The sequence below is a fragment of the Rhamphochromis longiceps genome, linkage group LG13 (genome assembly GCF_057381845.1).
Source record: "Rhamphochromis longiceps isolate RC_006_pf linkage group LG13, R_longiceps_female_GT1.1, whole genome shotgun sequence".
Taxonomy (NCBI): domain Eukaryota; kingdom Metazoa; phylum Chordata; class Actinopteri; order Cichliformes; family Cichlidae; genus Rhamphochromis; species Rhamphochromis longiceps.
The window spans coordinates 28,075,580-28,093,479 of NC_140569.1; the positions used below are offsets into that span (position 1 = coordinate 28,075,580).

At 41.0% G+C, this 17,900-nt stretch overlaps 1 protein-coding gene across 3 annotated transcripts in view; it reads right to left on the bottom strand.

Moving 5' to 3' along the window:
- inpp5a (inositol polyphosphate-5-phosphatase A) overlaps positions 1-17,900 on the bottom strand; it is a 158,365-nt gene that overhangs the window by 58,757 nt on the left and 81,708 nt on the right. For all 3 annotated transcript variants that reach the window (XM_085428876.1, XM_085428875.1, XM_085428877.1), the window contains exons 5-6: positions 4,171-4,234; positions 2,526-2,629 (exon numbers count right to left, since the gene is read on the bottom strand). In XM_085428876.1, coding sequence (XP_085285002.1) covers positions 2,526-2,629; positions 4,171-4,234 — 168 coding nt within the window. The remainder of the gene's footprint in view (positions 1-2,525; positions 2,630-4,170; positions 4,235-17,900) is intronic.

Genomic DNA, 17,900 nt, shown 5'->3' on the forward strand with positions numbered 1-17,900 from the left:
CACAGCTATAATTCAGGGCGGGATTTACGGAAAGAAACGACGCTTTGCATATGGAGAGGCCGCCACTTAAATGGGAATCGAACAGAAAGTGTGAAAGTGAGTAACTTCAGAACTTTATGATGCCTTTCAGAGCTGAAAGCAGGGCGTGATTTAGGTTAAGTGAGTAATAAGTAAGATTATCGAGGAAAAAAAAGACAATGTTGGGCTGGATATCAACTCCGTGAGGTCTGAGCCACTTTTCTGGCTATTGGCTCTGCTTGGTCTGCTTGTGTAAAAATGCTTGTGCAATTTCAGCTCTATAAAAAGCAATCGAAATTGCATGCCTTAGGTTTTTGAGGACAAGCTAAACTATACGTGGGCTGCAGGCATATCACATCAAGGTGTTAAAATGATATGGCTGCAAAAGCAGCTTAAAACAAACACCCTCTAAAAGGGTATAATCAAAGCCTCTAGCACTGAGCATCAGAGACAGATCAACTATTATATAATTGTATCATTTATTCACACACTTACTACTTATTATTTTTTTTATAATGGCGTAGATCAGATTGAAGAAGTAAGTTGATTAATTAGTGACAAAAAAATTATACAAAATGAAAAATGATATTAAATTTTATATATGTTGTTTTCTGCTTTATGTTTTTGTCATTTTAACTTTTTTCTTTAATGACTGGAAGAAAGGAAGAAAACTAGCCGCAGTGCCTCTCACACAGAACCCTGAATGTAGAGATGGATTCATGGGTGGGATGCCATGAATGGCATTTTGCTTTAAACTAACACAAACACTCCACACTCCCGCCATGATGTCACCAGCTGTGACACATTATTAATGGGGGACGGTAAAGGTAAGCCACAAGCTGAGGAAAGCGCACATCTGTCTCTGCGGCCAACCTGAGCGGCGTGCTGTCACTCGAACACCTTCCCCAGAGGATTCGAGACACCTGCCCCCTGTGTCCTTTTTGATGACTTTTAATGATGCACTCCCACATCTCTCACAAGACCTACTCCACACACACCTATCGTTACCCCCCCCCAAAAAAGGACCGAAGCAACTGGTTTTGGACTCCCTGTGTGTGGCGTCCTGTCCGGTCCAAGATCCCCGTGTAATAGGATTCCTCAAAGCTGCAGATGGATGGCAAATCTAGGCGGTTTCATCTACTAAAAGAGGGCATAAATCACGAGCGGAGGAAGCGGGGACGAGGCAGGGGTTATCACCAGTCTGCCTCCCTCGTGAGAGCTTTGCATTAAAGCATTAGTGAAATTAATTCATCTTTCATAAGAGGTTTGAGCAGTATCTGTGATCTATGATAACAACCAATTTCTCACTACGGAGGGGCCGGAGGAGGGAGGCAGGCACGGAGGGGGGGACAGGGGGGAGAAAAAAAAATACTCTGCGACCCTGATAGACTACACAAATCTGCTCTTTTTAAATGGGCTAACATTATCTGGAGTGCTGCTCTCTGGAGCATCATCCCAGATTCATATCCCAGCCGGGAAAGAGGCATAAATCACCAGGCAAAACTTTTCTCATCTGTACACCCCCCCCCCGCCACAGACACACGCACACACCTACCTACACGGCACATACGCATGCATACACACACACTTCTTTTCTCTCTACATCACTCCCATCATCCTTCTCAGCATACGCCGTGCCAGCTCTGTTGTGCCGGTTTTCTTTGCTTGTCCTGTTAAATGCAGAACAATGCTTCGCTGCAATCATTTTAAATGGCTTTGCGCCTCAATCAGTGTAATTGGTTTTAGATCATCTCTGGAACGGGACAGAGAAAAAAACTGAAGTTGTTTAGGTATGTAAGTATGTGTGTGTGTCTAGGGTGGCTAAGGGTAGGCAGATAGGTGGGTGGGTTGAAGGGGGTTGGAGGGAGTGGGGGGGGGGGGGTCCTGCAGTGTGTGAAAGAGACGGAAATTGGGGGGAAGTGTGTGAAGGGGGCCGTATCCATCTGTTTTGCATATATTTGCGGAGGCGGCCGTCGGAGCATGGTTGACAGATGAGTGGGGAGTGCGGGGATGACACACGGGCGGTCGTGCTCTTTATTACTATATCAGCACAGATATGCTCGGCGCCCAGCTCCCGTCTGACGGCGCACCGCACATCGAAACCAGAAAACTGAACACAGGCGGCGTGAGCAGGGAACTGCTCCACGGGACACGGGAAACACAACAAGGACTTTTTCTCTTTGAATTCTTTGTGCTGATTTGTCTTTAGATCAGTCAACTGGGTTTCCCTGAAGTAGGGGAGAAATCTGACTGGAAAAACAAAAAGCTATAAAAACTGCAAAGGAAATAAGCAAACTAAATATATGAATATTCAGGTCTGTATTGGATATGCATTAAAAATGCAACAAATTGATGTATATACAGTACATAACAATGAGTGGGATTTCATACATCAAGAAATACACATTTTGAGCACACATAACCTTCCACTGTAAATAAAACATCTGTCAGCCGGCATCTCGGGAGAAGGCTGTCAGCCAATCGTGTGTGTTTATTACAAAACCCACCTCGGGAAAGTAGTCCTGTGGAAACTTCGCCTTCTCCAGTGTGGGTGTGCTTTCTAGTGTCTCTGAGCAGGTTTCCTTCCCGACCACCTTTCTAAATTTCTTGGCTGAAGAGGAAGCGAGGTTGACAGTGATGAAGGGAGAAGAACGGGGAGAAAAACACACACTGTTACAACCACAGAAGGTTCTTTTTTTAACACTGTGTGAGTGAAGTGTGAGTCTTAATCTTCTAATTAGACTGATTCTTAAAGCTATTTCAGCTTCATCAGACAACTGCCCCACCTGCTGGTCAGAATGAGGAACACCTGCACTCGGACGAGGAGGACAGACTGAGATGTAAAGTGAGTAAATGCCTGTCTTTGATATTATTGGATCACTGTAGTGGATTAAATGCTGTAGATTTAAAACACTGCAGTCCCTGAATTTTCATTATATTCTGTCATAGGCCGTGTGTACACTTATACTAAAAGATGTTGATGTTAAAAATAGTCAAAGTTTACAATAACAATGTCAGTTTATGTAGAAATTCAATCTTTACACTGCTCTGAATACTCTGTTTCACAGGGTTTTTTAAAACTCTTGGATCTGTATGGGGTCATAGAAGGTTTCGTGGTCACCACAGGCACACAACAGCTGTTTAAAATCTTTAGTTTGCGACTTAAAGTCAGCTAAAGTGACTTCTTTCAGGCAGATGATGATGACCCCTCTCCTAAGCCCAGTTAAGGCCTTACTATGACGCAAGGCAACTTTAGGAGAGTGAAAGTATAAAAACGTAGCACTGGATATGGGAATAACAGGCTCCTCTTCACCCTCCTCCACTTCTACACCACCCAGGGTTAGGGGGATTTTAATCTGTTTGGAATTCCTTAATGGAAAATATTTTAATAGAAAAAATATAATGCCTAAATGTATGACACTTCACTTGAAATCTTCTGCTAAGTTTCAGAAAATTTGTCTGAAAGTTTGCATGTGGCTAAAACAGTCCCAGCCCAACTGGACAGGCCACCAGCTCAGAGATCAGAAGATTTTATTATTTGCATTTCGTGCTCAAACTAAAATTGCAAACTGACTCTTAAAAACATGGAGACTGCTAAAACAAATTATGCCCGATTAGCTGCTAATGTACTAACATCTGCAGATGCCCGGTGCTGTGATTTTAAATCAAATCTTAATGTGTGTGCACATGGGTACATGAATGCGCCTCTGCTCTCTCTTGTGACCCCTCCCCTTCCTTCGCCCTGTCCTTCACTGGGGTAACTGGTGCTAATGCTGACTTGGGTCTAATAGGAAGCGAGGCGGCTCCACATCTATATCCCCTCTTTAATTAGCGTGGTCACCGGCCCCCTGGGCCCTCTGACACCGCAGGCTGATGAGACGGCCATAGCTGTCCAATAACCTGCTGCACACCATTACTGTAGGCCCGAAATCGTATGAATTAAATCCTAATATTTATAAGCATTACCATTCTGTCCCGCTCCCTTTACATTATCCTCAAAGCCCATCACAGCCTACTGCTTTTGATGGAAGCAGGAATAGCCTGCAAACGGTCGCATGTGATATGCAGGAATGTGATAAAGGGGAATGAAGAGAGGATAGTGGTCATGATGTATGTGTGTCATGTGATGGAGAGAGGTGGGGTGAGGCTCACCTTTGAAATCAAACTGTTGGATGTTTTTCAAAGAGTCGTGGATAAAGTATAAACTTCCAAGAGCCTGCAAGAGAAGAAGACTTTTTTAAAGACATTTATTTATCAACTTTTTGTTTTGTCAGGAGCTAAAAGTCCTTCAAAAGCTTTTCACACCGTCAGTGTTTAAAGGACTGACCTGATGTGAAAATGCCTAATAAACTGCGCTGAAAGCAAAGCCAGCACAGATCTTCCACACTCCACAGCACACTGCACAAACACTACACACACCCCATCCGGCTACACAACAACAGGTGCACCGTGCTCTCGGTACAGTACGCTCGCAGCGCGGCCTCTGTGCACCCTATTCTGGAGTCTTCTAACGTGACGAGTCAACAATTTGAGCTTTCAAAGGACACATTCAGATGGACTTTTCAATGAGCAAAGATCAACTTCAATAGGCTTAAAATCTTAATTTTCCCTGTGAACAATCAGGAAACTTTCCCAGTCGGTGGACGAGCCAATCAAAGTCTGTGGGAAGAAGTGAGAGTGGTGCAGAGGGGGATTTGATGCGGTTCACAGTCCGCTACACTGCTTTTCTGTTGGCCTCTTTACATTTAGGGCAAATCGAGGCAAAGCTCGAGCTCAATCCCCTGTGTCTTTGAGATAGCAGACCTTTGATTTAGGATAATTCCGAGTCTCCTTTTCCTTCAAAACAGAGCCAGAGAGCGGAGCGGAGCTTCAGCTATGAAGACCAGAGCAACCAGATTAAAACGTAAGTGAGTAGAGGGAGAAAACTATTGCAAAAGAGTGAGAAAGATAAGAGCGAATGTACAGGAAATGATAGATGAGTAATGGTGGATGTGACGGAAGGAAGAAGGAGAAGAAATCAGAAGCGAGGGGGGGGGGCTCAATGCATGATCTTTTCCCGTTTTTTCCGCACTCCTTCCAACACGCTGGGAGAGAGTTCGGGCCCGGCCTGGCCTCTGCATTATTTATGAGCGCCCTGCACATCTTGAGATTAAACATTTGCTGATTTGTCAAAAGCACAAACACGAGGTCCTGCCCATCTCCTTGACATATAAGTTCAGCCGACAGAAAACACTGTCGCACATTTAATTGATGAGAACCGCGCTTGGTGACCCGAACCACTGCCGTCAATCCCTCTCCTGCTCAGACGGAGGCAAAAAGGAGGAGGGGGTGGGGGGGGGGGGGGGTGCATATGAGAGGGGACAGCGTTGGGCGAAGGCAGGACTCAAGGTCGCAGCTTCCCATTGCGAGAGGACAGCTTCCAGGAAGGCCCCCCTACACTTATTTGTGCTCACTTGTCTTTATGTTCTCTTTCACCTTAAAGTGCCAACAACAGGCCTGGACACAGAGATGGATAGGAAAGCAGGGCCAGGGAGGCATAAAGGTGCCATTTGTCAAAATGGTGCCACTATGCTAACTGCTGCTGTTTGTGTGAATATTTCACAGAGTAGAGGAGTGAAAAGACCATTATGCCGTATTATTGTGATATATTTCCTTTTACAAAAGAAGAGGAATTTTCCTTTTTTATTTTTATTACAAATTAATTTGCAGCTGCATTTTTTGTTCTATTTACCACCAGGTCAAAGTGCCTCTTACTGCTAGATTAACTGAAAATTAATAGACAAAAATGTTAGCAAGTCATTCAGGGTGTAACTTTGTTACCAGGCAAAACTGAATAAAATAGACTCGTGTTCGTCATCTGTTCAAGCAGAGCATTTTCTACTATAATATTTTATTAAAAAACCCAAAACTTAATTATTTCAGGGGAACGGTGATGGGCAGCGTCTCTGATTTTGAAGCCTGAACCAAAAATAATTATTAGAAAATTAGATTTTTTTAAACTTCTGACAAGTTAAAAAAGAAAATTATAAATGTGCATATATGTGTTTCCATTTGTATCATTTTTGCTACATTTGGCATTTTTGTTTTTCAGGATAAACACACACACATTGATGTGGTAGAGGTCCCAAAACCTCACAAAAACTCAAATACGACACACTTGGTGTTAAAGGGTTAAATAAATAATTAGTAATTAATCATTTTGTGGAGCTCATCCAAACATAAAAGTAAAAAATAAACTTTATAATAAAGATTTTATAATAATAATAATCTAAACTTTATTTTCTTTAAAAAAAAAAGCTGAAGCTGATACCTCCACTTGCCCCCAGCACCTGTGACTACCAGATATAAAATTAATATGACATCAAACAAACCTGCATGAATCAATTATCAAATAAATTATAAACAACTATGCTTAAGTGGCTATCCGTGTAATCGCAAAAATCTACTTAACCCTCAACCTTAATAAATATTCATCTGACACTGGGGTTCAGATCCCAGCAGCAGCTGCTGGGCTCCCTCTCCTCTCCTCTCCTCTGCCTGCCTGCCTCTCTCCCGCACTCTCCATGAAGAAGCTATTATATTAGCAGGGCGCAATTAATCCATTTGTCTCTTTACATGACAGGCTCAAAATATTCATTAGGGCTGGACTGCGCTGACAGGCCATGCTTATCTTTTACCAGTAGCTTTACAATGGCCTGTGTCAAACGTATGTTTGTCACGTCCCTCTTTATTGATTAGCTGCCAGATTCACTTGAAATAATTAAAAGTATATTTTACATATTTATAAACCCCACTGCCACAGCGGCTACTTAATTTTCCATTAGTAAAATGCAGTCTATTAAGTGCACCATGAGGTCCGCAAGGGGAGGTAAGGGGGAAATGAGTAATCACTATAATTGTAGACAGAAAGACAATAACCGCGCCATAAAAGCTGGGGTTTTATGACTCGATCTGGCAATGCTATCTCTTATCACAAGTCCTATTGGCTGCACCACTCACAGATAAGGGCGCACTGACACCACGGCGGCTGGGCTCGCGCTCTCTCCGTGCACGTGTGCGGTTGACATTTCCAGAACCCCCCCCTACCGACCCGCCACCCAGCAGATACGGCCTGAACAAGTCCCAATAGACTGGCTGGTGGAAAATAGAGACTTGAGAGCGGCAGTACATAGCCTGCATACTTTGCTCCGCTGAATGCTTTATCGATACCGAGGGCTGCAAAAATTAGTTTTGGCTCGTGAAGAGAAGCAGGAATTCTGTGACCTCTGAATAGATTTTCTGCGTTTAATGTGAAAAATGAGCCATAAAGCAAACATAAAAGTAATAATTTTTCTTCAAGGTCTCACCTCCAATCTGTGCTAAGGGAGAGTGGGCCAGTCCCCAGGAGAGCTGACACATACACACTCCGGTGTCATCGCTGTATAGCTTCAGAGGGTAATGCTCTGCTGCCTCTCGGACACTGTAGTGCAGCTCGTGGGTTTGTAGAGGACGACGATGAGAACACGCGAGCAGTACGGGTGTTAATTAGAAAGCAGGTGATGCAATTAAGTGTTTATTGTGCATTACTGCTTCTTGTGGCAATAGAAGTCAGTGATTCACATCTGTGGATGAGGACTGTTTGTAAAAGGCTGGATTTACTGCTCTTTGGGCCCTTGTGTTTTTTGTTTTTTTAATGCCAAAGGTCTCTAGGGCTGAACAACCAAGGCGCAGTGCCAAAAACTTCATTTCCTGATGGATCATTTGAAACTGGCCCATAGACTCCCAATAGCTTGCACTAATAAGTATAATTACATCCCAATACAAAAAATGGTTTAAAAATGGGGGATTATTTTAAAATAATTGACACATTTGGATTTTGTTAAAGCTTTCATGCATGCAGCTTCCTGACCAGGCCTGGTATCATTAGCTGCCTGTGGTGGTCCCCGGTCTGTATCCAGGGTTTTTCTCCACAACACATGACAGCTGACAACTCCACTCGTTCACATGTGGTCAGTTCTGACTTGTAAAAACACACACACACGCACACACACACACACACACACACGCACACACACACAAGAACAACAACAACATAGTGGTGGCCAAATGCTGTCACTGAAGCTTTAGCTTTAGAGCTGGAACAACGTAGGATTTTTAAGATTATTTTAATTCTATTGATTCTTCCATCAACTGAGTAATGTTGAGTTTTGCTTTATTAATGTGCCATAATAAATGTTCAAAAGAGAAAAATTGCAGGTCTTTTAAAATTAACTGCTCATTGATTTCCTTTCTAGACATTGCAATGTCTTAAACCGCATACAGCATTGTGCATGCCATTTTGAAATAAAAATAAAAATGTTCAAAAATAAGTATAGAATCTTAATTACATTAGTTTCAAATACAATAAAGTAGGCAATCTCAACTAAGACACAAAAACATTACCTTTACTCTGTCTTCTTGGAAGGCTTTAGACGTTAACGGAAGGCAAAAATAGTTCTGATAGTATTTTACTGTGTGCTAGTGAACGAGTGTGTTTTTGTAAGCCTTTAAAGGACCATGTGGTGGTTACACACTGAATAACATTCTGATGATGTAAATTTTAATTAAGGTTATAATAATAATGAAATGAATGAGTCCAACCTTTATTTTATTTTTTTAATATTATTAGATATTAGCTAAAATCAAATTTTGTATCATTTCACATTAAATGGGGAACATAATTTCTGGCTCCATGTTAAATTATGACAACATCGTCATCATTGCTGCTGTTGTGCTCTCAGTCTTTTTGTGTAAACACCGAGGCCTGCCCGGGAACTTTTTACTCACAGGCGTGCTTCCAGGCGTCTGCTTTAAGAGTAAATGTGGGTGAAACGTACGCGTTTACATGGCGACGACAAAGTTTAAACGAAGAATCGAAGCAAAAAAATTTGTGTCGTGCATTTTTCAGAATCAAGTTGAATGTGAAATTTGTTTTTTTACACTCCGCCTGACTATGTGGTATTCCAAACATGTGTTGCCAAGAAGGAAATCGTGTGCCCTCTGGTGGACAAACGATGTAACGTCGACATTCATATCATGGTTGAAGGTTTCTCCCATATACTCTTTACTGTTTTCATTGTTAGTTTTCAGGCATTACAAATGTCCCAAGATATGAACAAACAGCTCACATTAGCCTGCTGATAATTCAGTCAGTGCAGTCTAGAAGCTAACTACGTACATGCATGCTATCTTTTGGATACAGTCTATAAACCGAAGTCTTTATAGCACATTTTTATAGTTTTTAATCTTTTCTTTGGTTTCTTTGGTATTCCAGTGCCATTTTTTTCTGTAACACTGCAGTTCAGTCGGTCTCATTTTAGACTGCAGTTGTAATTCTGGCCTATTTCAAGCTTAAAATGCAGCTTCTCACAAGTAAAGTCTTGTTTTTGTAATTTGGGAGTCATTCCTTCACTGATAAGATTGCACCATAAATACTTGAAGAATTTATGAATTGTGGGAACATCATAACATCAAGGCCATGACAGAGGTTATAAACAAGCCACAAGTTACGCCAAGGCACTAAACCATTTTATTAGGAGGAAAAAAATCAAAAATCAAAATTTATTTATATAGCACATTTTTAAGACCGAAGTACACCAAAGTGCTTTCCATTAAAATCGCAGTACAAATAAAATCACAATAAAATATAAATTACAAATATATAAAATATAAGATAATTACATAATCTAAATACAGAGCCAGATGTAAAATACCCTAATACCCTAAAAACAGAGTGTTAGTGTGCTTGTTGGAATTCCTCAGTGCAAAGGAGGACTGGGTGCGTGTGAGGGCTGAAGTGACTGACCTATTAATCCATTAGTCAATCCACAGAAAACCATGTGGCAACAATTTTAAGTAAGCTTGGTTAATAAAACTTGTTTGGTTTGGTTGTATCGTAACCCGAATGCTTGTGTTCCCTTAAAACACTCCCTTAAAATAACTAGGCGAGTGCGAAATTATTATGAAGGTGAAAATAATACTGCCTTTGATTAGAGCATAATAATCCTATAAAGTGATGACACTTGCCCTGTAATGAGGGTTATCTGTCTGTGGACTACAAGCTTGTTCCAGCCACCTGCAGAGAAATATCTCCTCAGAGTTTTCCGTGGCATTTTGCCTTCTGGAGAGCACAGACAAGAATGGGCTGTTTTCCAGTTTATATCTCATTGCTCAGAAATCCCTGGAGCCCCCCGCATCTGACAAATCACGAGTGATGCCACACGTCCACACAAACCTGCACGCAGAATCGTAACCCCCAAAAACAACTCACAAATGTGTACACACACACACACACACACGCACATACACACACAGTCTTATCGGAAAGGTCAATCAGATATGCTGTCATGAAGAAATGGTGTTGCAATACATCAGGCACACATGCTAGCCCCACACAGCTCAGAGAAGGAAGCAGAGACATAAGCTCTGACTAATAGGTACATGATATCCCCATTAATCACTAAACTCTAACATTTATACATGGCTAAACTGTAAGCACACTGAATCAAAGTGCAAAAGGCAAATCCATTAGTAGACAATAGAACTGCATGCTGTGTGCTCTAACAGCTACTGGATTTAGGAATTGACAGATCTTTTTCAAGATCCGCCCTCCACATCCCAGCAAGGGACCCATTGATATGCAGGATCCAGAACTAAAAGAGCACCTTCACAGGAGCCTCTCTGCACAAACCTCCAATACCGCACAAACAGCCTGTTTGTCATCGCCGGCGAAGAAAACACCCTGGCACAAAAGTGAGAGGCATCAATAGAGGTGGCTTGCTTTTTCTTTTTTTTTCAGCCTGGAGATACAGATGGAGAAGTATTTTCTACCCCTCCTCAGCCCGCCGCCCACCCCAGGCTGCCATATGTGTTTGCCAAGGCCCTCTCCCAGTGCCATTGATTGAGTATTCAGAGTATTGAGCCACAGTGTCTATTATTCATCAGCTGCCTGGAAGGCCTGACTGGATACACAGACAAAACTCTCATTAAAACTTCCTCTGTCACTTCCTGTGATTTGAAAGCGGCTCGAGTGTTGGAGCCATCCGTCACGTCCTGAAGAAGCCCTTGTCTCTGGGATGTGTGTGCTGGGGACCATAGGTAAGGGACGCAGGCAAGGAATTAGGGTGTTCACAGACATACTTAGAGGAAGCACGTTAATGTAAATTTATTTACTTATTTTACAGTAATTAAGATTTAAGTTAAGCTTACTCTCCCTTAATGCTCTTCTGCTTCTCCTGGGAAGGAAATCATGTGCGAGCTCTGCTAGAAAATTGGTTTACAGGGCAAAGCAGGACCAGTATTGATCCCTTAGAATTAAAAGAGGAACCACAGATCTTTGATTCAGATTCTGGCAATGCACCTGAAACTCATTTCGACTGCTTATACAGCTACAGTAAGTAATGAGGATAATAATGAGTAATGGGGACATTCGTTCGCTGGGCAGGTTTTTGGATAATTAGCATTCTCGCGCGCAGCTGTGATCTGCGGTTTCAAACAAAACTTCAGTTGTGAAAAACGACTGAATGGTTCGTTGGGTAGGTATGTAGGTAAGAAGGCAGTTTACTAATCCCACAGGGAAATTTTTGTGTTACAGTAGCAGGATAAAGAATAAAAGTAGCACAGCAGTGAAACACGGTTACAGTAAAAGTGTCACAGGTGCATAGTGAGGACTTTATACTCCATTTTGGACAGCACTATTAAAATATGCCAACCAAAGCACACTAGTAGTGTGTAATATAAAGACGGCCTAAAACAGAGTTTTATTTGTAAACCAAGTTATTTGAAGTAAAATAAAAGTAAAAGTAAGACGGCAGATCTCTAACTGTAGGTACTGTAATCTATTTGAAACATTGAATTCCTAAACTAGAGCATAAACCTGTTACAAGTTTACTTCAATTTCACTAAGACACATTAGACTAATAACAAAGCTCATATTTGACCTATTTAAGCAAAAGTTTGGGTAATCAAAATAATAACAGGCTTCATCCTCCAACACGACATGTGACGTGACGGCGCCGGACATATCGCCGTATTCCTTTTCCTGTATTTCCCAATTTCAGGCATTTATTGATCGTCTACTTCAAGTAAGCCCCCCGGCTCTGCACGGATCAGTTATGATACCTGTATTTTAGCGCTGTTGACTCAAAGCTTTTGGCAGAGTGTTTCCGGGCTTCCACTTCATTATTCTAAAATCTCCCAGAATGCAGAGCGACACACGCTCATGATTGATCTCGAAACCACTGATTTTATTTTCTTTTGAAGAAAGTATTATGGATGGGTCTAAACAAGGCATAATTGGCCAAACCCACGGCAGTGCCTGACCTGCCAACAATCCAGACCCACTCCCAAGGTTGGCTGCCTCCCTGGGAAATATTGTGCATTAATTTCATTTAGTCTCCCCTCCAACATTCAATGGTAGAAGTTAATTAAATTGCTTGTCCATTGTGTTCATCCACTTACAAAGTTAATGATATTGTGCCGGGGAATTAAAGAGCGTTTTATAAAGCGCACGGGATGGGAGCTGGCAGGCACTACATTGCCCGGTTGAACCCTGTCAGTCGGCGGGCTTCTGGACCCCCTAATTAGCGGTGAAATGGATGCTTCCATCTGCCAATTTCCTGCCACGCTCATCAGTCGTGCAGTCGCTCCTCTAACCTGCCCGGCATAGGGGTCTAAAGCAATAAAACCATCACAGCAATGACATTCAACAAAAAAAGAAAAGTGAATACGCGTCTACATGATATGACTCAGACTTTAAAAGAGCTACTTTATAATGCTGCGTTTTTGTTTTTTTGTTTTTTTGTGCTCCAGACCACACCATTGGCTGGTTCAGCATAATCCTGATGGAAGACTTTGATAACTTTGTTAAAAAATGTTCGATACACACAGTAATAGCACCTTGCTTTTATTTTTATACAGAGTGGTTTGAATAAATGTCTTCTGATAAAACAATAAGAAAGAAATGATGCACATTTTGATCCAATGCATGCTCTAAAACTTATTGAAAAAAAACAAAAAAATACCTCGGTGCACTTTGTTAAGGTTCAAAATTGAGAGAGGGAGTGTAAGCTGCTTCCTTCATTGCATCTTATATTAAACTATCTCACTTCTGATTCCTTCCTAGAATAATTTCACATATGGCACTTTGTGTATGTGTGTTTTCTATACATTAATGTAATTGTCAGTTATTTTCTCTCTTCATTTTACCTTCTTTTGTTTGTTTGTGACGTTCTACTTTAGTTCTACTAAACCTTGATGTAAAAACAATACTCCCTTATTTCACGCACACACTCTGCATTTTGCCTACGCACACACTTCTCTCTCAGACTTCCTCTGTTCACACACCGCCTTGCACTCACTCTACTATCAACTTTCATAGTGTTATTATTATTTAGTATTTTGTACACATCACACATAATCATTCAAATCGAGTACTCACAGCATTCACATCACAACCTTCAACTTTCACTTTCAATCCTGCAAGACGCAGAGATGGACATCTCCTTCACCTAACATAAAACTAAATTACCATATCAACATACAATTACTGAAATTCAAACTCAAATACACCGTCTGTTTTAATAAAGTAAAAGAGTAAACAGGTGTACCAAGTGTATGTACTTATGTGTTTTTAAACTGAAAGAAAAAAAACTCAAACTCTTATAACATCACTCATGCATCTCTTAAATTAAAAACACTTTCAAACTTTAAACATCCTACTTTACATCACCAAAGAAATACCTCTCACACCTTTATTCATCATTCAAAACCTTCTAGTCACCGCATTCACACACTTAAACTGTGACCAGAGTTGAGGAATATAACTCAAAACACACTTTCCTAAGAGTATTGTAGACATGCTTGTCATAATCAGAAAGAGCAAGTCAAAAACAAACAAACGAAAAATTGAAACCTCCATTAATTCTCACCGCACACACAAGAAATTGAAAAAATAAACCACACCAGCAACTAATGCTGGAGAAAAGTTACTACTGAAAGTAATGTGTTAGTCTTAAGTATATACAGTGCACTCAATATATTTATATATCTGCATCCAAACTCAGTCAATTACTATACATCCACTACGGCAACTCAAAACTTTATTTATAGTCCTCTAATAAACATAAATGGCATCTTAAACACACACTCAACAATGTTTGCAGCAGTATATGTAAAACCAACTGTGGTTTAAACAGTTCACTGCTTACTCATTTGCATTTTCACACTCACACACACCGTCTAAAAATAGCTCCAGCACTGCCTCAGACTCCTTTCACACAGAGATCTCTTATTTTATATTACAAAGACATCTTATATTTACAACCACTGTCAGATCTGTCAGCTTTAGCGCCTACACAATTTCGACAAATTTAAAATAACCGCCCAGCGGATAAACTCCCTGAGTTTTTTGCGACCAATTAACCAGTATCAGACTTTAACTGTTTCTGGCCTCGTCTCTAAAATCCCTAACTCAATTTAAAAGCGTCAACCAACCCAAACTTTGCCTGAAGCTCTATTTTTGGCATTACACAGCCAAGGCTTACCCCGAAGTTTTAAGTTAAAGTTACACGCCCGAAGTCCAACTTCTTCTGACCAAAAAAGCGCAGACTACCGTTCCAAACGGTAAGGAGACTCTAACTCCTAGTTATTCTGGAGTGCCCCAAGCTCCACAGTGACCAACTGACTATCCCTCTTCGAGGACAATGCCTAAGCGTCCTTGGCATTGGCAAGCGTTACCTCTGAGCACTGCGCTTCCTAGCAGACTCGAACTGCCGTTCTAGAATAATTTATAATACTTTGAAACAACAATCAACACCCAACACAAGTGTATGACTGAGGCAGATCTACCCTGATGGACAATGGGGACTCTAACCCACAAAATGACCAACCAAGGTCTGACCTAATGACCAACCGGGACTTTAACCCACAAAATGACCAAATACCCTACCAAACTACTTGAGACTCTAACTCAATTTCTTTGGGACTTCAACCCAGTATTTAAACTTTTCCTGGCAGACTCTAACTGCTTTAGCAGACTTTACTGCTTTCATTTCTTCTTAGCAGAACTCTAACTGCTTCAACTCATGAAATTTTCATCAAAATCAAAACAGACATCCACCAGTAATTTCAGTGAGTAGACTTAAATCTTATCATGTCCAATTTGGCACACTTTGGAAATAATTCAACAGGTAGTGCCTTACCTTTTGGATAAGCCGGCTTATGCCCACTCACTTCGACCACTGGAATTCATGTCTGCCCGTCAGACCACCTCAGAGACCACCAAATTTCTCCATCTAAACCTCCAATCCTCCCTCCTCAACCACCGGACGAAGCCCCCAAATGTTAAGGTTCAAAATTGAGGAGGGAGAGTACAAACCACCCTTGGTCCAGAAGCTCTTGGTCAAACAATGATTTTAATGACTACACACGTGTGGGAAGAACACTCTGTACGCCGACAGCAAGTGATCTCCGACTTAATCAAAGCATAAACAGATATTTTATAGCATCAGGGTTTGATTTACTGACGCCCCTTCATGCGTCACAGATACATTTTATACATAGATCAGATCAACACCACAATGACTTTTAACCCAGAAGATCATCTTCTATTTTCATGGCTGGTACTTTCCGTTCTTGTCTTAAAGTGAATTGTTCCTCTTTCTTGCCGAGACACGACTAATCTCTCCTCTAAATAAATCTAACTCATGTGTGTGTGTGTGTTGACCCCACATGCTCTTTGTGTCACCTCTTCACCTACTAACTGTCTGTGTCTCGTCCTCAAATGCTCTTTCTCAATTCACCTGTTGCACTTCTGACCTTTCACCAGGACAGAGGCTCACTGAGACTATGTGTATGTCTTCTACTAAATAAATGTTTTAACCAAGAACCTCTACTAAAACCTTAATATAAAATGACCTGATATATAAGTGTTTTGTAAGCATGTATTGCAATTCCTTCTATGGCTCCAAGTCACTTGCACAATAGATTGTCCGGACATCGCGCCGAACAAAGCTTCCAACCCCCAATTAATTGACCGAGCTCCAACTCTTTAATAAGCACAGATATGCATTGTGTATAAAATAGTCATAACTGCACCTGAAATACAAAATTAACATCATCATAAACATCTTAAGGCCATCTTAAAGCTATCTGTTACATTGTTAAAGCCTCGTCTTAGCCTGCTGCTCAAAATAACTTCCTGCTTCTGCAAACTCTCTGCAAGCCTGTTTCCTGTCAGCCTGTGACTTTTAGCCTTTCTGAAAGACACACACTGTTCAACCCCTGAATGCAATATCCATGCTGCAGATTATATTTATTATTTAACAATAGCAGTAAAATAATTTCCCTGCTCCACAACTTCTAATTAAAGGAAAACGTCTGAATTTGAAAGCGTCATTTCTGCCCTCTCCCCAGTTTCCAGTAAAGGTAGCAGTGGCCTGTTCAATAGAGAGAATGATTAATGCTCATATATATTCCAGCTGCGTATTTACTAATACCGTGTTGCTACTTCAGCAGCTTTTAACGAGGACATAAAAACTGAGGATCAAAGTAAATGGGATTACACCTGTGGGGCCTGAGCCGCTGGTGACCTCTTAATGAGGTTGGGCAAAACCGTCTTTTGCATGGCAGAAGAGCGAGCATAAATTCATGGTTAAAGAAAATTAAATGGAGCCACGGTGAGGGCATTTTTTCGCTGCTTGATGCAGGTACGCCTTGCAAATGAGGCGCGGGATCAAAAGCAGGAAACTTAACAACCAACTTTGTGCTTTTTTTAATTTGCATTGTGGACTCCAGTTTATCCAGTTGCCCAAAAGGTGCAGGACACAACATTTCACACTACAGGAAACAAAGTGTTGATGTCATTTTGTGTTTCTATTAGCGTGTTTTTTAATGTTTTTTTTTATGTAGCTTGTTCAGGATGCTGCGGCTCGCCTTCTTACCGGAGCTAGAAAATTTGATTCTATCACTCCAGCTCCTGTCGATTTACATTGGTTACCAATCAAATATCGCATTGAGTTTAAAATTTTGCTACTCGCTTTTAAAATTCTGAATAATACTGCGCCCAGTTATCTCACTGATCTCAATCTGTACACTCCTTGCTGAGCATTAAGATCATCAGGTCAGTTACTCCTGGCCCAACCTAAGCTTAGGCTGAAGACCAGAGGCGATCGTGCCTTTGCTTCAGCTGCACCTAAACTTTGGGATAGCCTCCCTGCTTCTATTCGTGCCTCAGACTCTATCCAATCCTTCAAATCAAGATTGAAAGCTTACTTATTTAACCTGGTTTTCCCGTACGGTTAATACCCTTATTAAACTTATAATTCATTTTATTGCTGGTTTTTAACTTCTTAGTTGATATTTTGTATTCATGAACTGACCTTCCTGTTGAATTGAGGTTCGATAACTGTTTTACTTAACTCTTCCGGTCTATTACCTTCTGTCTATGCTAGTGCTAGTGCCCGATCTGTACTGTTGTTAATTGATTTATGTTGATTCTCTGTATTATTGTGAAGCACTTTGGTGCGCCTTTCTGGTTTTTAAATGTCCTATAGAAATAAAACTGTATTGTATGTAGTTTTTTTTTCTTTTTCTTTTTTTTTGGGGGGGGGGAGACATTAGGGCCACCACAGATTTAAGCCTGTTTCACCTTTAAGTTGACTTTATGTAGCCTGACAAAGTCTCCAAATCAAAACACATAGAAGCAAATAGCCTAGACAGGGTTATTTCTGCTGATGAATTGGAGTTACAAACCAATGCATGCATTTAAAACTAATAGGGATTCTAATAAAGACACTACTGAGTTGCATTATGGGAAATGTAGGATGTATCTGGTGCACCACACATTCTAAATTCCGTCTAAAGCC